Below are 21,495 nucleotides of genomic sequence, written 5' to 3'. Positions count from 1 at the left end.
AATGGGTCAACCAGGCAATTAGAGAAGAAATTTAAAAATAGATGGAAACAAATGAAAATGAAAATACAACAATCCAAATGCTTTGGGATGCAGCAAAGGCAGTCCTGAGAGGAATATACATTGCAATCCTGGCCTATCTCAAGAAACAAGAAAAATCCCAAATATAAAATCTAACAGCACACGTAAAGGAAATAGAAGCAGAACAGCAAAGACACCCCAAACCCAGCAGAAGAGAAATAATAATGATCAGAGCAGAAATAATATAGGATCTAAAAAAAAAACCTGTAGAACAGATCAATGAAACCAAGAGTTGGTTTTTTTTAAAAAAATAAACAAAATTGATAAACCTCCAGCCAGTCTTCTCAAAAAGAAAAAGGAGAGGACCTAAATGATAAAATAATGAATGAAAATGGAATTATTACAACCAATCCCTCAGAAATACAACCAATTATCAGGGAATACTATGAAAAATTATATGCCAACAAACTGGACAACCTGGAAGAAATGGAGAAATTCCATTGGAATTCCAACTTTTGTTGGAAGGTCTAGCATCAGCAATCAGACAACAAAAGGAAATCAAAGGCTTCAAAATTGGCAAAGATGAAGTCAAGCTTTCACTTTTTGCAGATGACATGATATTATACATGGAAAACCTGACAGACTCTACCAAAAGTCTGCTAGAACTGATACATGAATTCTGCAAAGTCGCAGGATACAAAATTAATGTACAGAAATCAGTTGCATTCTTATACACTAATAATGAAGCAACAGAAAGACAAATAAACTGATCCCATTTAAAATTGCACCAAGAATCATAAAATACCTAGGAATAAACCTAACTAAAGATTTAAAAGATCTATATGCTGAAAACTATAGAAAGCTTATGAAGGAAATTGAAGAAGATATAAAGAAATGGAAAAACATTCCATGCTCATGCATGGGAAGAATAAATATTGTTAAAATGTCAATACTACCCAAAGCAATCTACACATTCAATGCAATCCCAATCAAAATGGCACCAGCATTCTTCTCAAAGCTAGAACAAGCAATCCTAAAATTTGTATGGAACCACAAAAGACCCCGAATACCCAAAGAATATTGAAGAAGAAGACCAAAGCGGGAGGCATCACAATCCCAGACTTTAGCCTCTACTACAAAGCTGTAATCATCAAGACAGCATGGTATTGGCACAAAAACAGACACATAGACCGATAGAATAGAATAGAGACTCCAGAATTGGACCCACAAAAGTATGACCAACTAGTCTTTGACAAAGCAGGAAAGAATATCCAATGAAAAAAAGACAGTCTCTTTAACAAATGGTGCTGGGAGAACTGGACAGCAACATGCAGAAGAATGAAACTAGACCACTTTTTTTACACCTTTCACAAAAATAAACTCAAAATGGATGAAGGACCTGAATGTGAGACATGAAACCAACCAAACCCTAGAGAAGAAAGCAGGAAAAAACCTCTCTGACCTCAGCCACAGCAATGTCTTACTTGATACATCTCCAAAGGCAAGGGAATTAAAAGCAAAAATGAACTATTGGGACCTTATGAAGATAAAAAGGTTCTGCACAGCAAAGGAAACAACCAACAAAACTAAAAGGCAACCAACGGAATGGGAAAGATATTTGCAAATGACTTGTCAGACAAAGGGCTAATACCCAAAATCTATAAAGAACTCACCAAACTCCACACCCAGAAAACAAATAACCCAGTGAAGAAATGGGCAGAAAACATGAATAGACACTTCTCTAAAGAAGACATCCAGATGGCCAGCAGGCACATGAAGAGATGTTCAACGTCACTCCTCATCAGGGAAATACAAATCAAAACCACACTGAGATAACACCTCACACCAGTTAAAGTGGTTAAAATGAACAAATCAGGAGACTATAGATGCTGGAAAGGATGTAGAGAAATGGGAACCCTCTTGCACTGTTGGTGGGAATGCAAACTAGTGCAGCCGCTCTGGAAAACTGTGGAGGTTCCTCAAAAAATTAAAAATAGATCTACTCTATGACCCAGCGATAGTACTGTTAGGAATTTACCCAAGGGATACAGGAGTGCTGATGCATAGGGGCACTTGTACCCCAATGTTTATAGCAGCACTTTGAACAATAGCCAAATTATGGAAAGAGCCTACATGTCCATCAACTGATGAATGGATAAAGAAATTGTGGTTTATATACACAATGGAATACTACTTGGCAATGAGAAAGAATGAAATATGGCCTTTTGTAGCAATGTGGATGGAACTGGAGAGTGTGATGCTAAGTGAAATAAGTCATACAGAGAAAGACAGATACCATATGTTTTCACTCTTATGTGGATCCTGAGAAACTTGACAGAAGACCATGGGGGAGGGGAAGGAAAAAAAAAGTTAGGGAGGGAGCCAAATCATAAGAGACTTTTAAAAACTGAGAATAAACTGAGGATTGATGGGGGTGGGAGGGAGGGGAAAGTGGGTGATGGGCACTGAGGAGGGCACCTTTTGGGATGAGCACTGGGTGTTGTATGGAAAGCAAGCTGACAATAAATTTCACTAAAAAAAAATAAGTGGGAGGCCCCTGGCGTCCCCGCCCTCCCCCCCCCCCCCATGAGGGGGCAGGGCAGGGTCCTCCGGCCTTGCCGGCCAGCGGTGAAATACCACTCCTCTTACCGTTTTTTCACTGACCCAATGAAGCGGGGCAGGGTGAGCCCCAAGGGGCTCTCGCTTCTGGCGCCAAGCCTTCTTTATTTTTCTTCATAGACCTTATCACTACCAGATATTATGTATGAGTATGTATATATGTATGTGCTTATCATCTGTCTTTTCGTCTAGAAGGTAAGCTTTATGAAGGGAGGAACTTTGGTTAATTATCATGTGCCCATCATTCATATAGAATAGTACCTGGCACATAGTAAGTGCTTGATAAATGTGTTGCATAAGTAATTAGATATGCATCTCATCACTTCCAATTTCAGATGTGGCAACTGAGTCTATCACAGTTCATAGGTTTCTGACTTCACGTTTAATGCTCTTTGTACCTTAGCCACCTGTTTCTAGAACCTTATCTGATCATTTACTTGTTGTCCTCATGTGATTATTTCTCTTCTAAATTACTGTGGCAACTTGTTCCTCTTAAAGCATTTGCTACATTTCATCCTGTGCTGTGGCTACTGATACATACCTCTCTGTATTCTTGCCCTCTTGTAGTGCCTTATGAATGCTTTAAAAGTTATCAGAGGATGGCAAATTATTTCTTGGATCTCATACTCTTTGAGTTTTAAAGTCAGATTTTCTTTAAGCTATCTAGATTTTTCTTTTAAAGCTGATGTAAAAGTAAGGGCTTGAGATCTTTCATAAAATTTTTCTCTAACAACATGTAAACTGCTTAACTTTGGTAACAATAGGTTTACTATATTGAGTATTTTCAGCATATATAAAAAATATTGGTACTTTGTATGCATTTTGTAAAGAGTTCTTGAGTGTGACTGAAAACAGCAATGTTTTCAAGTTTTTGGTAAGGTTTTCCCTTAGTAGATTTACTCGTATAGGAATATTTTATTTCGTATTTTAGTATTCTAATGGCTACCGTTTTTCTTTTTCACTTCTCCCAAGCAGGAGGTCAATATTGATTCACAAAAAGGGGAACATAATGTGGTGTAGGATGGTTTCCATTTTTCTATGAAGCAGGTTACAAAGTCACCAGGAGGAAAGAGAAGGGCAAAGATTTATTTCATATTCTTATGAGAGGAGGCTGAAATGAGGCAGCTAGAATTGTGGACTTTCTAGCTAATGAGAATCTCTGCCTTTTCCATGTGAACAGTGAGATAAATCAAGCTTGCTCTTACTGTAGCTACCACCCACAAAGCTGTGAAGAAGGCTGGTGATAGCAGATGGTATCCATACACAGTTTGATTTGTTTAGAAACCTACATAAAGAGCAGCATGTGTTTTGTTGTATTTTGTTTTGTTTTGCCCTTAATTACTCAGAGCCAGGGAGATCAGTTTTCAAATAAAACCTAGTGATGCAGCCAGGAGAAAAAAAAACTTAATAAAAGAAGAAAACAGACAACTGTAGCTTTAACTGCATCATTTCAATTCCCTGATATTTATTGAGTATCTGTTGTATATAAAGCTGTGTACTAGGCACTATAGGAAATGCAAAGAAGAGTGAGTTAAGTATTACAAAATAAATTTAATTGAATAAACATGTCATTAAACTTCTGGGAACACAGAAATTAAGACCATTTCTATCCTTAATGAGTTTATATTATAGTGGGGGAAATGAAGTAAATGGATAGTTTCAGTTCTCCACAGCAGGTACCATGATAAATGTGCATCACGGTGTTGTAGAAGCTCTAAAGAAAGGGTACCTAATCCAGCCTAGGAGGAGAATGAGGAAGATAATGAGGGAAGGCTTCTTGGAGGAGGTAAAGCCCTCGTGTACACCCTTCACTGAGTTTTAAAGGATAAGCATGTAAAAATGAGGAGTAGGCAGGAGGGATCAGGGCAGAAGCAAGAGCATGAGCAAAGGCTTAGAGGCAAGAAACATCATAGCTTTAGAAGAGATCCACATACTGCTGAAACATCTGAAGGTAACATTTCTGGCAGGAGATGAAACTGTAGTGCCAGATGATGGTAGACTTTGGAGTTTATCCTACATGTTCATGTTTCTTCATGTGTGGCCTGTAGACTCTGTGCAGCAGCATCTCTTAGAATATCTGCAGAAATGCAAGTCTAAACCTACCCCAAGATGGGGAAAATTAATCCACAAGATCTGTTGTTTTTGCTCAGAGTTGGGATTTTCCCTATAAGGCTAACATAGAATGCTCTGTTTTTAACAAATATTTCTTCTATACTTCGTTAGGTTTACATAAACACAGTGTTTATGAGAGAGTTTGTGCCTTACATGGGTGTTTTGGGGAGGTTCCCAAAGGAAGAATTGTAGTTACAAGGAGTTGCTTATAAAATAAATACAGAGAATCTCTATACTACATAAAAAGAAGTAGAAAATTCCAAACAAATAGTAATTTGAAAGTTGAATTCATAACTACATTTTTAAGGATATATTTTCCTACTACTAATTTGGAAGTAAGAATTCCCTGAGACTTCTGTCAGTCAGTCTTCAGCCCTCCGCCCCCAGCTGTGTGTGTGTGTGTGTGTGTGTGTGTGTGTGTGTGTGTGTGTGTGTGTAAAATTTGGGAGAAATGGAAAATGTTATATAATAATAGAGGGAACTTGTGATATATTTATAAATGTCCCATATATTTCTTTTACTGTACAGGAATTAGAAAATAAAAGAAGACTACAAAAACAGGCTGCTACTAATCAAAGTGCTACAGAAGTTCGGTTGAATAGAGCTCTAGAAGAGGCAGAAAAGTATAAATTGGAGTTAAGTAAATCAAGGCAAAATAACAAGGTATGGAAAAATTGAACAGTTTGGGTAGTGGTCACCTTTGGTAACTTCTTTTATGCAAGAGTCAAAAATAATAGTTTTTAAATTATAATTCTTGATGTCATGGCAAACATTTCTCTTCAAAGAAGAAATACTTTCCTCATCAATATGTACATCTTCAATAAGTTAGGATTATATTTCTTGGGCTATTGCCATAATTGGATGATAGCACACCTCTTTAGAGGATTCAGTCATTTTCCCATCCAAAAATCTTTATTGTGTGCACATATTATGTGCCAGACATTTTTCTAATCTCTGGGGATAGATGAAAGGAAAATGTCCCTTTTGCACCTCAAGTCTGCTTCCTTCTCTGAGCCTCAATTTTTCAGTATATCAATGCAATTATGTGGTTCTCAAACTTGAGCGTGTATCAGAATTACCTGGAAGGCTTATTAAAACACACATTGCTGGGCCCCAACCCCAGAGTTTCAGATTTAGTAGGTCTGGGGTGAGGCCTGTTTTAACTACTTTAAGGAAGCAGTTTTAACAAGTTCCCAGGTTGATGCTGATGCCACTGGTTCTGAGACAACATTTTGATAGTCACTATTATGGGGTTGTTGTAAGGATGACTGTTGTATCCTGGTATCTAGCCAGTGATGGGCATAGAATTAGCACTCAGTCCCTGACATGTCTGTTGAATAAATAAAGGCTCACATATCCATGTTGTGTAAAAACCTTTTGTATACTCTATTTTGTATATCAAAATCTTGTATAAATTTTGGCTATTAGTTTTTGGTTCTGTGTCAGCCTAAAAGTGATGCTCCATTGGAATCTCTCCCTTAGGACAATAATGAATACTTTAACAATGACTTGGGTGATGAAATTAGGAGCCACTGTCATTATAGACACAGATGATACATTTTGGACTAAATTAATAACACTTAATAAGTGTTAGAACTAACACTAACACTATGTTAGAACATAGAACTAAACTGAACTTGATGAATCCTCTAACATGTTTAACAGAGGCAAATATGTTACAGTGACTAAAGAGTTTTAAGATATCTTCTGTGAGATAGTTTATGCTGTGTGATCAGACTATGTTCATGTTCAAGAGCCATCAATGATAGTATGATGACAGGGATTTATTAATAGAAGTTAGTAAGCAAGTTAGGAAGTCATCTTTATAACTTGCCAATAATTAGCATGCTCTTGGAGTATTATTTTCACTTTGGTGCACTCTGAAGGGATTTTGAAGAAAATAAAATAACCGTGTATATGCCAGGATTTGCTAATTCTTGGTTGTAGATGTGATGTCTGTTTTAGCACACACATTAGAGAAGCAGAAGGAAAAACTTGTTTCCATGACAACAATAATCCCAATCAGCCATTTTACAAATTCAAGTAATGAGGATTTGGTATGCGAACTCAGTTTAAAACCATCAACACTGTAAAAACAAATGTGTCCAAGATAAATTTCTGATCCCAAGTCAGCATTATGGGTGATGAGTTTAAAGACAGTTGGGATAACATTTTGTGTAACTATTTGCTATGAAGTAGGCATTTCAAGATCAGAGTTCTTAGATGTAACTTATTTCAGATTTCTGAAAAAATATGTGTATGTCTTTAAGTTTTTCATTTTTTAATTATTTTGCTTTATTTGTAACTTCTGTCTTTGAAGGACTCTTTGGGCATATGCTGTTAGGTTTTTCTTGTCGTCTAGTCTGTATATAAGTTTTGTGAGGAGGTATATTTTATTTTCCATTTTAATTCTTTGTACTTTGCTTCTCATTCTCATTAGACATATAAATAGGTAGGTAATTAAAATTATTCAGGTCTGTATGTTTAAGAAATAGTAAATTTTCCATAAAATAGAACAAGATTTCCTCAGAGTCATAAGAAAGCTAAAGATTTATTTTAAAAATAATGATATATTTATTCTCCACAGAGGTTAGGAAACAAGTAATCTGGCCTTAGAATAAGAGTAACTTTCAAATGAAAAGTCAGTCAGCTTAAACCAGATGCTGCATGAGTGGAGGGACCCTGACTGTCTCATCCATTGTTGGGTCTCAGTGCCTGAAACATAATAATTGCCCCTGAAACACACTGAGGAAGGAATGAGGAAAAACAACTTTGTGATGGTTTAATTGGACTTCTTAAAAACAGGGCATTTGATGATTTGCTTGTAATCCATTTAAAACATGTCACCAAGTCCATGTCATTTTAGGAACAAATAATTTCTAATTCTTCCTTAATTCATTCAGAAATATTTATGAGGGCCTTCTAGGTACCTGCCAGATTTTTACTAGAGGCTAGAGATATAAATATGATAAAAATAAATGTGGTGCTTATAATCACGCACTTCATAGTGAAGAAGCTGTGTGTTAGTTCATCAAGCAAAACTAGGTGCAACTGTGCTTTCAGCAGGTAACCAGGTCAAGGAATGCTTTTTTTTTTTAATCTTTTTTTTTTAATGTTATTTATTTTGAGAGAGACAGAGCACGAGAAGGGGCAGAGAGGGAGGGAGACACAGAACTTGAAGCAGGCTCCAGGCTCTGCGCTGTCAGCACAGAGCCCGACGCGGGGCTCAAACCCACAAACCACGAGATCATGACCTGAGCTGAAGTTGGACACTTAACTGACTGAGCCAACCCTGCACCTCAAGGAATGCTTTTTTAAAAAGTAATTCTAAGCTAAGTTCTAAATAATATTAATGAGTTAGATGCTAGATTATGGACAAAAGGAATCCTATGTAAAAAATGGCACTGTGGCAGGAAGAAAGACAAGGTATGAAAGTCAGGGATGGATGTCAAGGGAGTGTTGCAAAGTGAGGCCTCCAACATTAGGTAGAGGCCAAACCATCTAGATTCTTTAGGCCATGCTAAGTATTACAGGTTTTACCCAAAGAGTAGTATAAAGTCACTGTATGGTTATTTGAAAAAGGTGAAAGGAGACTATGCTATGATCAGATGTGTACCTGGAAAGTATTTCTGTGTGCTGTGTGGATAATTGATTGGAAGGATGGATGCTGGTTAAGAGGTGCAGTGTGAAAGATGAGGTAGCTTGGACTAAACTGATAGTGGTAGAATCAAGTTGCATTCTTTTATATGAGAATATCTAATTTTCCCAGCACCATTTATTGAAAACACTATCATTTTCCCATTATTAGTTGACTGTATATGCATGGATTAATTTCTGGGCTCTTGATTCTGTTCCAGTGGTCTATGTGTCTGCTTTTATGCCAATACCATACTATTTTAATTACTAGTCTTACAATATAGCTTGAAATCAGGAAGTGTGATGCCTCCATGAGCAGGGAATGTTCTTCCATTTCTTTATATCTTCTCCAATTTCCTTTATAAGCTTTCTATAGTTTTCAGCATACCGATCTTTTACATCTTTGGTTAGATTTATCCCTAGGTATTTTATGCTTCTTGGTGCAATTGTGAATGGGATCAGTTTCTTTATTTGTCTTTCTGTTGCTTCATTATTAGTGTATAAGAATGCAACTGATTTCTGTACATTGATTTTATATCCTGCAACTTTGGTGAATTCATCTATCAGTTCTAGCAGACTTTTGGTGGAGTCTATCGGATTTTCCATGTATAGTATCATGTCATCTGCAAAGAAAGCTTGACTTCATCTTTGCCAGTTTTGATGCCTTTGATTTCCTTTTGTTGTCTGATTGCTGATGCTAGAACTTCCAACACTATGTTAAACAACAGCGGTGTCTGGACATCCCTGTCGTGTTCCTGATCTCAGGGAAAAAGCTCTCAGTTTTTCCCCATTGAGGATGATGTTAGCTGTGGGCTTTTCATAAATGGCTTTTATGATGTTTAAGTATGTTCCTTCTATCCCAGCTTTCTGAAGGGTTTTTATTAAGAAAGGGTGCTGAATTTTGTCAAATGCCTTTTCTGCATCGATTGACAGGATCATAGGGTTCTTCTCTTTTCTTGTATTAATGTGATGTATCACGTTGATTGATTTGCGAATGTTGAACCAGCCCTGCAGCCCAGGAATGAATCCCACTTGATCATGGTGAATAATTCTTTTTATATGCTGTTGAATTTGATTTGCTAGTATCTTACTGAGAATTTTTGCATCCATATTCATCAGGGATATTGGCCTGTGGTTCTCTTATTTTACTGGGTCTCTGTCTGGTTTAGGAATGAAAGTAATACTGGCTTCATAGAATGAGTCTGGAAGTTTTCCTTCCCTTTCTATTTTTTGGAATAGCTTGAGAAGGATTGGTATTATCTCTGCTTTAAACGTCTGGTAGAACTCCCCTAGGAAGCCATCTGGTCCTGGACTCTTATTTGTTGGGAGATTTTTGATGACTGATTCAATTTCTTCGCTGGTTATGGGTCTGTTCAAGCTTTCTATTTCCTCCTGATTGAGTTTTGGAAGCGTGTGGATGTTTAGGAATTTGTCCATTTCTTCCAGGTTGTCCAATTTGTTGGCATATAATTTTTCATAGTATTCCCTGATAATTGCTTGTATCTCTGAGGGATTGGTTGTAATAATTCCATTTCCATTCATGATTTTATCTATTTGGGTCATCTCCCTTTTCTTTTTGAAAAGCATGGCTAGAGGTTTATCAATTTTGTTTATTTTTTCAAAAATCCAACTCTTGGTTTCGTTGATCTGCTCTACAGTTTTTTGAGATTCTATATTGTTTATTTCTGCTCTGATCTTTATTTTTCTCTTCTTCTGCTGGGTTTAGGCTGTCTTTGCTGTTCTGCTTCTATTTCCTTAAGGTGTGCTGTTAGATTTTGTATTTGGGATTTTTCTTGTTTCTTGAGATAGGCCTGGATTGCAATGTATTTTCCTCTCAGGACTGCCTTTGCTGCATCCCAAAGCGTTTGGATTGTTGTATTTTCATTTTCGTTTGTTTCCATATATTTTTTAATTTCTTCTCTAATTGCCTGGTTGACCCACTCATTCGTTAGTAGGGTGTTCTTTAACCTCCATGCTTTTGGAGGTTTTCCAGACTTTTTCCTGTGGTTGATTTCAAGCTTCATAGCGTTGTGGTCTGAAAGTATGCATGGTATGATTTCAATTCTTGTATACTTATGAAGGGCTGTTTTGTGACCCAGTATGTGATCTATTTTGGAGAATGTTCCATGTGCACTCGAGAAGAAAGTATATTCTGTTGCTTTGGGATGCAGAGTTCTAAATATATCTGTCAAGTCCATCTGATCCAATATATCATTCAGGGCCCTTGTTTCTTTATTGACCGTGTGTCTAGATGATCTATCCATTGCTGTAAGTGGAGTGTTAAAGTCCCCTGCAATTACCACATTCTTATCAATAAGGTTGCTTATGTTTATGAGTAATTGTTTTATATATTTGGGGGCTCCTGTATTCGGCGCATAGATATTTATAATTGTTAGCTCTTCCTGATGGATAGACCCTGTAACTATTATATAATGCCCTTCTTCATCTCTTGTTACAGCCTTTAATTTAAAGTCTAGTTTGTCTGCTATAAGTATGGCTACTCCAGCTTTCTTTTGGCTTCCAGTCGCATGATAAATAGTTCTCCATCCCCTCACTCTCAATCTGAAGGTGTCCTCAGGTCTAAAATGAGTCTCTTGTAGACAGCAAATAGATGGGTCTTGTTTTTTTATCCATTCTGATACCCTATGTCTTTTGGTTGGCGCATTTAGTCCATTTACATTCAGTGTTATTATAGAAAGATATTGGTTTAGAGTCATTGTGATGTCTGTATGTTTTATGCTTGTAGCGATGTCTCTGGTACTTTGTCTCACAGGAGCCCCCTTAGGATCTCTTGTAGGGCTGGTTTAGTGGTGACAAATTCCTTCAGTTTTTGTTTGTTTGGGAAGACCTTTATCTCTCCTTCTATTCTAAATGACAGACTTGCTGGATAAAGGATTCTCAGATACATATTTTTTCCTGTTCATCACATTGAAGATCTCCTGCCATTCCTTTCTGGTCTGCCAAGTTTCAGAAGAGAGATGAGTCACGAGTCTTATAGGTCTCCCTTTATATATTAGGGCATGTTTATCCCTCGCTGCTTTCAGAATTTTCTCTTTACCCTTGTATTTTGCCAGTTTCACTATGATATGTCGTGCAGATTGATTCAAGTTACGTCTGAAGGGAGTTTTCTGTGCCTCTTGGATTTCAATGCCTTTTTCCTTCCCCAGTTCAGGGAAGTTCTCAGCTATTATTTCTTCAAGAACACCTTCAGCACCTTTCCCTCTCTCTTCCTCCTCTGGAATACCAATTATGCGTATATTATTTCTCTTTAGTGCATTACTTAGTTCTCTAATTTTCCCCTCATACTCCTGGATTTTTTTATCTCTCTCTCAGCTTCCTCTTTTTCCATAACTTTATCTTCTAGTTCACCTATTCTCTCCTCTGCCTCTTCAAGCCGAGCCGTTGTCATTTCCATTTTATTTTGCAGCTTGTTTATAGCGTTTTTTAGTTCCTCCTGACTCTTCCATAGTCCCTTGATCTCTATAGCAATAGATTCTCTGCTGTCCTCTATACTGTTTTCAAGCCCAGCGATTAATTTTATGACTATTATTCTAAATTCACTTTCTGTTATATTATTTAAATCCTTTTTGATCAGCTCATTAGCTGTTGTTATTTCCTGGAGATTCTTCTGAGGGGAATTCTTCCGCTTGGTCATTTTGGATAGTCCCTGGCGTGGTGAGGACCTGCAGGGCACTTCCCCTGTTCTGTGGTGTATAACTGGAGTTGGTGGGCGGGGCCGCAGTCAGACCTGATGTCTGCCCCCAGCCCACCGCTGGGCCACAGTCAGACTGGTGTGTGCCTTCTCTTCCCCTCTCCTAGGAACGGGATTCACTGTGAGGTGGCGTGGCCCGTCTGGGCTACTTGTACACTGCCAGGCTTGTGGTGCTGGGGATCTGGCGTATTAGCTGGGGTGGATCAGCAAGGTGCACGGGGGCGGGAGGGGCAGGCTTAGCTCAATTCTCCTTCAGTGATCCGCTTTAGGAGGGGCCCTGTGGCAGCAGGAGGGAGTCACTCGCCGCTGGAGGGGTGGCTCCACAGAAGCACAGCGTTGGGTGTTTGTGCGATGCAAGCAAGTTCCCTGGCAGGAACCAGTTCCCTTTGGGATTTTGGCTGGGGGATGGGCGAGGGAGATGGCGCTGGTGAGCGCCTTTGTTCCCCGCCAAACTGAGCTCTGTCGTCAGGGGCTCAGCAACTCTCCCTCCCGTTGTCCTCCAGCCTTCCCGCTCTCTGAGCAGAGCTGTTAACTTATAACCTCCCAGATGTTAAGTCCCACTTGCTGTCGGAACACACTCCCTCCGGCCCCTCCGCTTTTGCAAGCCAGACTCAGGGGCTCTGCTTGGCCAGCGGCGCGCCTCTGCCCCGGCTCCCTCCCGCCAGTCCGAGTAGCCCGCACCGCCTCGCCACCCGTCCTACTCTCTTCTGTGGGCCTCTCGTCTGCGCTTGGCTCCGGAGACTACATTCTGCTAATCCTCTGGCGGTTTTCTGGGTTATTTAGGCAGGTGTAGGTGGAATCTAAGTGGTCAGCAGGACGTGGTGAGCCCAGCATCCTCCTACACCACCATCTTCCCCGAAATCCAGAATCTTTACATTTTACCTATGGTGTCAAATTTATCGGCATATAATTTTTTTTGTTATTCCTTTATTGTCCTTTGAATAACTAGAGAATTTATATTGGTGTTCTTCCCACATTCTCATAGATTTCTTTTTCTCCTTATTCTTGATATTGGTAATTTGAATCATCTTTTCTTGATCAGCCTTACTAGAACCTTACTAAATTGGTTTTTATTTATTTTTCCTCAGTTTTCTCTTTTATTGATTTCTATTTATTATTTCCTTCTCTCTCTTTAATTGGGTTCAATTTGTTCTTTTTCTAGTTACTTAAAATGGGAACAGAATCGGTTGATTTGAACCCTTTCTTTTCTAATATAAGCATTTAACATTGTAAATTTTCTTCTATGCATTCTTTTAGCTACAAATTTTGATTTGTCATTTTTTCATTTTCATTCTACTCACATACTGTCTAATTTTCCTTTTGATTTCTTTTTTACTTATGAGTTATTTAGAAGCTTGTTGTTTCATTTACAAATATTTGGTAATTTTTCCAGGTACTTTTTTTACTGATTTCTAATTTAATTCATGGTGGACATATAATGAATTTGTTTTTGTTTTTGTTTTTTTAAGTTTTTTATTTTAATTCAGTTATAGTTAACATACAAGGTTATATTAGTTAAAGGTAAACAATATACTGATTGAACAATTTAAACATTTTCTGTACTCACATATCTGATAAACGTATTCTTAATCCCCATCACCTATTTCACCCATTGCCCTACTCACCTCTCTGTTAACCATCAGTTCTCTATAGTTCACTCTTAGTTTGTCTCTCTCTTTCATTCTCTCTTTCTCTCTTACGCTTATTTATTTTGTTTTTTAAATTCCACATATGAGTGAGATCATAAGGTATTTGTCTTTCTCTGACTTATTTCACTTAGCATTATATTCTCTAGCTCCATCCATGGTGTTGCAAATGGCAAGAGTTCATTCTTTTTGTGGCTTAATAATACTCCATTGTGTATATGCACTGCTTCTTTATCCTTTCTTCTGTTGATGGACACTTGAGCTGCTTACCTATTTGATTATTTTAAATAACCAGAGGGATGCATATATATCTTTTTGAATTATTCTTTTCATGTTCTTTGGGTAAATATTGAGTAGTGGAGCTACTGGATCATATGGTATTTCTATCTTGAAATTGTTGAGGAACCTCCATACTGCTTTCCAGAGAGGCTGCACCTGCTTGCATTCCCACCAACAGTGCATTGAGGGTTCCTTTTTCTCCACATCCTCACCAACACTTGTTGTTTCTTGTGTTTTTGATTTTAGCCATTCTGGCATGTATGAGGTGATACCTCTTGTGGTTTGATTTGCATTTTCCTGATGATGAGTGATGTTGAGCATCTTTTCATGTCTTTTGGCCATCTGTATGTCTTTGAAGAAATGTCTATTCATGTCTTTGGCCCATTTTTGGATTATTTGGGTTTGGGTGTTGAGTTGTAGAAGTTCTTTATATATTTTGGATATTAACCCTTTATAGGATAGGCCATTTGCAAATACTTTCTCCCATTCAGTAGGTTGCATTTTAGTTTTGTTCATTGTTTACTTCACTGTGCAGAAGCTTTATATTTTGATGTGATCCTAATAGTTATTTTTTTAGGCTTTATTTCCCTTTCCTCAGGAGACATCTCTAGAAAAAATATTGCTATAGCTGATGTCACAGGAATTACTGCTGCTCTTCTAGGGTTTTTTTTTTTTATCGTTTCAGGTCTCATGTTTAATCCATTTTGAATTTATTTTTGTGTATGGTGTAAGAAAGTGGTCCAGTTTTGTTGTTTCACATGTAGCTGTCCAGTTTTTCCAACTCCATTTGTTAAAGACACTTTTTCCCATTGCATATTCTTTCCTCCTTAGTTGAGGATTAATTGACCATATAATTGTGGGTTTATTGGGGGCTCTATATTCTGTTCTATTAATCTGTTTTGTGCCAGTACCATACTGTTTTGATTACTTGAGCTTTGTAATATGACTTGAAGACTGGAATTGTAATACTTCCCTCTAGTTTTGTTTCTCTTTTTCAGGATTGTTTTGGCTACTTGGGGTCTTTTATGGTTCCTTACAAATTTTAGGATTGTTTATTCTAGTTCTGTGAAAAGTGCTGTTGGTATTTTGATAGGGATTGAATTTAATCTGTAGATTGCTTGGTAGTATGGACATTTTAACAGTATTCGTTCTCCCATTTCATGAGCATGTTTATTATATCTTTCCATTTCTTTGTGTCATGTTCAATTTTTTCATCAGTGTTTCATAGTTTTCAGAGTACAAGTTTTTTACCTCTTTGGTTAGGTTTATTCCTAGGTATTTTATTATTTTTGGTGCAACTGTAATGGGATTCCTTGCTTAATTTCTCTTTGTGCTGCTTCATTATTAGTGTATAAAAATGCAAGAGATTTCTATACGTTGGTTTTGTATCCCTCAACTTAACTCATTTATCAGTGCTAGTAATTTTCTGGCGAACTTTTTAGGGTTTCCTATATAGAGTATCATGTCATCTGCACATAGTGAAAGTTTTACTTCTTCCTTACCAATTTGGATGCCTTTTATTTCTTTTTGTTGTCTGATTGCTGTGGCTAGGACTTCTAGTTCTATGGTGAATAAAAGTGATGAGAGTGGACATCCTTGTGTTACTTAGGGGAAAAGCTCACAGTTTTTCACCACTGAGTAGGATATATGCTGTGGGATTTCAATATAAGGTCTTTATTATGTTTAGTTATGTTCCCTCTAAACCTAATTCGTTGAGTTTTTTGTTTTTATCATGAAGCATGTTGTACTTTGTCAAATGCTTTTTGGAAACGATCATATGGTTTGTATCCTGTTAGTGATGTGCTCTATCTATCATGTTGATAGATTTATGAATATTAAACCACCCTTGAATCCCAGGAATAAATCCCACTTGATCATGATGAATGATTTTTTTAAATGTATTACTGGATTCAGTTTGCTAACGTTGTGATGAGGAGTTTTGCATCTGTGTTCATCAGAGATATTGGCCTGTAGTTCTTTGTGTTTGTGGGTTTGTGTGTGTGTGTGTGTGTGTGTGTGTGTGTGTGTGTCTGTGGTGGTTTTATCTAGTGTTGGTATCAGAGTAATACTAATCCCATAGAATGAATTTGGAAGTTTTTCTTCCTATTATGTTTATTGGAATAGTTTGAGGAGACTAGATATTAACTCTTCTTTATATGTTTGATAGAATTTGGGGCACCTGGGTGGCTCAGTCAGTTAAGCATCTGGCTCTCAATTTCAGCTTAGGTCATGATCTCATGATTTGTGGGATCAAGCCCTGCATCAGGCTTCATGCTGACCATGGAGCCTTCTTGGGATTCTATCTCAACATAAATTAATAAAGATTAAAAAATAAAATATGTTCGATAGAATTTGCCTGAGAAGCTGTCTGGTTCTGGACTTTTGTTTGTTGGAAGTTTTTTGACTAGTTCAATTTCATTGCTGGTAATCATTCTGTTCAAATTTTCTATTTCTTTCAGTTTTGGTAGGTTATTTGTTTCTAGGAATTTATCCATTTCTTCTAGGTTGTCCAATTTGTTAGCATATAGTTTCTCATAATACTCTCTTAAAATTCTTTATATGGTGTTGGTTGTCATTTTTCCTTTCATTTATGATTTTGTTTGAGTCCTCTTTTTTTTTTTTTTTTTTTTTTTTTTTTTTGATGGGTCTCCCTGGAGGTTTATCAATTTTGTTGATCTTTTCAAAGAACCAGCTCCTGGTGTCATTGATCTGTTCTATAATTTTTATAGTCTCTATATCATTTATTTCTGCTATAACATTTGTTATTTTCTTCTTTTGGTTTTGGGTTTTGTTTGGTCTTTTTTTTTCTAGTTCCTTTAGGTGTAAGGTTAGGTTGTTTATTTAAGACTTTTTATGTTTGTTGAGATAGGCCTGTATTTATGTAAACTTCCCTTTTAGAAACACTTCTGCTATATCCCAAAGAGTTTGTACTGTTGTGTTTTCATTTGTTTACATGTAATTTTTTATTTCTTCTTTGATACCTTGGTTGACCCATTCATTTTTTAGTAGCCTATTATTTAACCTCTAGATATTTGTGTTCTTTCCAGATTTGCTCTTGTGATTGATTTCTAGTTTCATAGCACTGTGGTCAGAAAAGATGTATGGTGTGACTTTGATCTTTTAAATTCTGTTGAGACTTGTTTTGTGCCCTAATATGTGGTCTGTTCTGGAGAATGTTCCAAGTGTGCTTGAAAAGAAAGTGTATTCTGCTATTTTAGGATGTTTTGAATGTATCTGTTAAGTCCACTTAGTCTCCTGTGTCATTCAAAGCCACTATTTCCTTGTTGATTTTTTGTTTAGATGACCTGTCCATTGATGTAAGTGGGATGTTAAAGTCCCCTACTATTAATGTGTTAGTATTGATTAGTTCCCTTATGTTTGTCTTTAACTGTTTTATGGATCTGGGTTCTTCCATGCTAGGTGTACAAATATTTTCAATTATTGTATCTTCTTCTTGGATTGTCCCCTTTATTATATATAGTGTTCTTTGCTTTATGTTACAGTGTTTTAAGTCTATTTTGTCTAAGTACTGCTATCCCAGCTTTCTTTTGACATCCATTTACAAAATAAGTATTTCTCTATCCCCTTACTTTCAATCTGCAGGTATTTTTAGGTCTAAAATGAGTCTCTTATAGGCAGCATATAGATGGATTTTGTTTTTATCCACTTTGTCATCGTGTGTTTCCATTGGAGTATTTAGTCCATTTACATTCAAAGTAATTATTGATAGGTATGTATTTATTGACATTTTGTTACTTGTTTTGTAGGATTTTTTTTGTAGTTTTTCTCTGACTTTTGTCTTGCTCTCTTTCATGGTTTGCTAATTTTCTTTAGTGATATACTTGGATTCCTTTCTCTTTATTCTTTGCATATTTTTTTACTGTTTTTTGATTTATGGTTATCATTAGGTGTATATATAACATCTTCTACCTTTATCATAGTCTTATGAAGCTGATGGTTGCTTAAGAAAGAGAGGGAGAGAGAGAGAGAATCCCAAGCAGGCTCTGCAATGTCAGCACAGAGCCTGACCTAGGGCTCAAACCCTTGAACCATGAGATCATGACCTGAGCCGAAATCGAGTTGGCTGCTTAACTGACTGCTATGAACATGAGTGTACAATTACTCTTTTTAAGACCCTGGTTTCAGTTTTCTTGGGTATATATCCAGATGTGGAATTGCTGGATTATATGGCAAATACTTGTTAATTTTTCAGGAAACAACCATACTGCTTTTCCACAGGAGCTGTCTCATTTTACATGCTCACCAATGGTGCATGAGGGTTCTAGTTTCTCTGTATTTTCACCAGCAGTTATTTTTTTGTGGTTTTGGTTTTATTTTTTTTATAGTAGTCATCCTAATATTTATTAGGGGGTTATTTCTCATTGTGGCTTTGATTTACATTTCCCTAATGATTAGTAATATTGACCACCTTTTTTGTGCTTGCTAGACATATGTATATCTTTTTTTGGAGAAATGTCTACAAAATAGGCAAGGACTTGAATTGGTTGACTGTGCTCTGTTACTGACTTATAGGAATTCTTTACATATTCTGGATATTGATTCCTTGTCAGATATATGATTTGCAGAGATTTGCCATTCACTCTGTTGATTTTGTCCTTTAATGTAGTATTTTTTAAATTTTTTTTGTGGTTGCTTGTACTTTTGGCATCCTAAGAAATCACAACTGAATCCAATATCATGTACCATGTCCCCTGTGTTTTCTTCTAATAGTTTAATAATTTTAGGGTTTACATTTAGGTCTTTAACCAAACTTGAGTTAATTTTTGTAGATAGTATGATATAGAGGTACAGGCTCATTATTTTGCTTGGAGATACCAAGTTTCCAAGTACAGTGTGTTAAAGAGGATGTCCGTTCCCAGGGAATGGTCTTGGCACTCTTGTCAATATAATTATTTGTCCTTATGTGTTTATTTCTGGGCATTCTGTTCCATTGGTCTATGTCTTTTATGAAGGTATCACATTGCTTTGATCACTGTAGCTTTGTAATAAGTTTTGAAATCCAGAAGTATGAGACCTCCAACTTTGTTATTCATTTCAGGATTGTTTGACTATTTATATCCTTTTGAGATTCCATATGAATATTAGGATGGATATTTCCATTTCTGTAAAAAAACACAGTTGGGATTTTGATAGAGATGGCATTGAATCTATAAATATCTTTTGGGTAGTATTGGCATCATAAAAATATTAAGTCTTTCCAATCCACAAACACAGAATATCTGTCCATTTATTTGGATTTAAATACTTTCAGCAGTTTTCAAGTTTTCAGTGTAAAAGTCTTTCATCTTGGTTATGTTTATTCCTAAGTATTGTATTCTTTTGAATACAATGGTTATTGTATGGTTACAATACAATGGTTATTGTACAATGGTTATTTCTTTTTAGGAATATTCATTGTTAGTATATAAAACATAACTGATTGTGTGTATTGATTCTGTAACTTACAGCTTTACCAAATGAATTTATTCTTAATAGTTTTCTTGTAGAATCTTTAGGATTTTCCATATACATGTGTTATCTGTGAACAGGAATAATGTTTCTTCTTCTTCTTTTTTTTAATTTGGATGCCTTTTATTATTTTTCTTCCCTGGATGCTCTGACCAAGACTTCCAGTACTATGTTGGATAAAATGGCAAAAGCAGGTATCCTTGTCTTGTTCTTGATAATGGAGTAAAAGCTTCTGGTCTTTTACCACTGAGTATATTAGCTGTGGGCTTTTCATGTGGGGCTTTTATTATGTTGAAGTAGGATCATTTTTCCTTGTCTGTTACATGTTTTTTAACATGAAAGCGTGTTTAATCTTCTCAAATCCTTTTTTGACATCATTCAAGAGGATTGTGTGTTTCATTGTGTTAATGTGAAGTGTTACATTGATTGATTTTCATTATGTTGAACCATCCTTGCTTCCAGGAATATATCCCCCTTGGTCATTCTGTACAGTCCTTTTCATGTACCGTGGAATTGTGTGCTATTATTTTGTTGAGGATTTTCACGTAAGTATTTGTGAGGGATATAGGTCTGTAGTTTTTTTGTTGTATTTTTGTCTGGCTTTGGTATTAGGCTGATGCTGTCTTCATAGAATGAGTTTGGAAGTGTTTTGTTCTCTTCAGTTTGGGTAAAGAATTTAAAGATGGTTCATGTTCTTTTTTTTTTTAATATTTGGTAGAATTCACCAGTGAAGCCATCTAGTTCAGGGATTTCCTTGTTAAAAGGTTTTTGAATAGGAATTTCCTTATTAAAAGGTTTTTGAATACTCCTTCAATCTCCTAACTAGGTACAGATTTATTTGGATTTCCTGAACTGATTTCGTATTTATCATTCAGTTTTAGTAGATTGGGAATGTCTAGGAATTTGTTTCATCTAGGTTATCCAATTTATTGGTGTACCACTGTTCACTCTTATCTTCTGTATTTCTGGGATATTAGTTGTAATGTCTACTCTCCCATTAATTTAAAATCTTCCAAAAATAATAAATAAATAAATAATAAAATCTCCCAAAATGGGGGCACCTGGGTGGCTCAGTTGGTTAAACGTCTTCACCTAGGTCATGATCTCACGGTTTGTGAGTTTGAGCTCACGTTGGGCTCTGTGCTGACAGCTCAGAACCTGAAGCTTGCTTCTGATTCTGTTTCCCTTGCTTTCTGCCCCTCCCCCACTTGCACTCTCTTGTAAACGTTAAAAAAAAATTAAAAAATAAAATCTTCCAAAATGGCTTTGTTTCTGTAAAATCAGTTGCAATATCCCCTTTTTCATTTTTGTTATTTTTTTGAGAGTGAGCAAACATGAGCAGGGGAGGGGCAGAGGGAGAGAGAGAAGTTTAAGTAGACTCCATGCCCATTGCAGGGCCCAATGGGGGACTTGATCTCCCAAGCATGAGATCATGACCTGAGCCGAAATCATGAGTCAGACACTTAATAGACTGAGCCACCCAGGTGACTCCTGCTTTCATTTCTGATGTTAGTTGAGTCATCGTGTTTTTGTTTTTTTTTTTTTTTTTTTTTTAGTCTAAGTAAAGGTTTGTCAATTTTATTGATCTTAAAGAATGAACTCTTGGTTTCATGGATTTTTCTCTACTGTTTTTTTATTCTCTATTTCATTTATCTCTGCTCTAAGCTTTATTTTCTATTTTCAACTAGCTTTGGGTTTAGTTCTCTAGTTATAGTGAGATTGTTGATTTGAGATATCTTCTTTTTTAATGTAAGCATTTATAGCTATACATTTCATTTTCCCCTTAGCACTGCTCTCACTGCATCCTATAACTTTTGTTATATTGGGTTTTCATCGTCATTTATCTGAAGATATTTTTCTAATTTCTCTTGTGATTTCTTCTTTGACCCATTGGTTGTTTAAAAGTATGTTAATTCCCACGTATTTATGGATTTTTCCATTTTCCTTCTGCTATTGATTTCTAGTTTCATTTCACTGTGAACAGGAAAGACACTTTGGTTTCAA

At 36.5% G+C, this 21,495-nt stretch overlaps 1 protein-coding gene across 5 annotated transcripts in view; it reads left to right on the top strand.

The window, feature by feature from the left end:
* Positions 1-21,495, top strand: part of TEX9 (testis expressed 9) — an 80,928-nt gene that overhangs the window by 56,261 nt on the left and 3,172 nt on the right. For 4 of the 5 annotated variants that reach the window (XM_045059270.1, XM_045059271.1, XM_003987127.6 and 1 more), the window contains one exon: positions 5,278-5,412. The exons of the other annotated variant lie outside the window; for it this stretch is intronic. In XM_045059270.1, coding sequence (XP_044915205.1) covers positions 5,278-5,412 — 135 coding nt within the window. The remainder of the gene's footprint in view (positions 1-5,277; positions 5,413-21,495) is intronic. 5 annotated transcript variants of the gene reach the window in all.

Source organism: Felis catus, chromosome B3 (genome assembly GCF_018350175.1).
Source record: "Felis catus isolate Fca126 chromosome B3, F.catus_Fca126_mat1.0, whole genome shotgun sequence".
Classification (NCBI taxonomy): domain Eukaryota; kingdom Metazoa; phylum Chordata; class Mammalia; order Carnivora; family Felidae; genus Felis; species Felis catus.
This window is presented reverse-complemented; position numbering and strand designations above follow the sequence as displayed.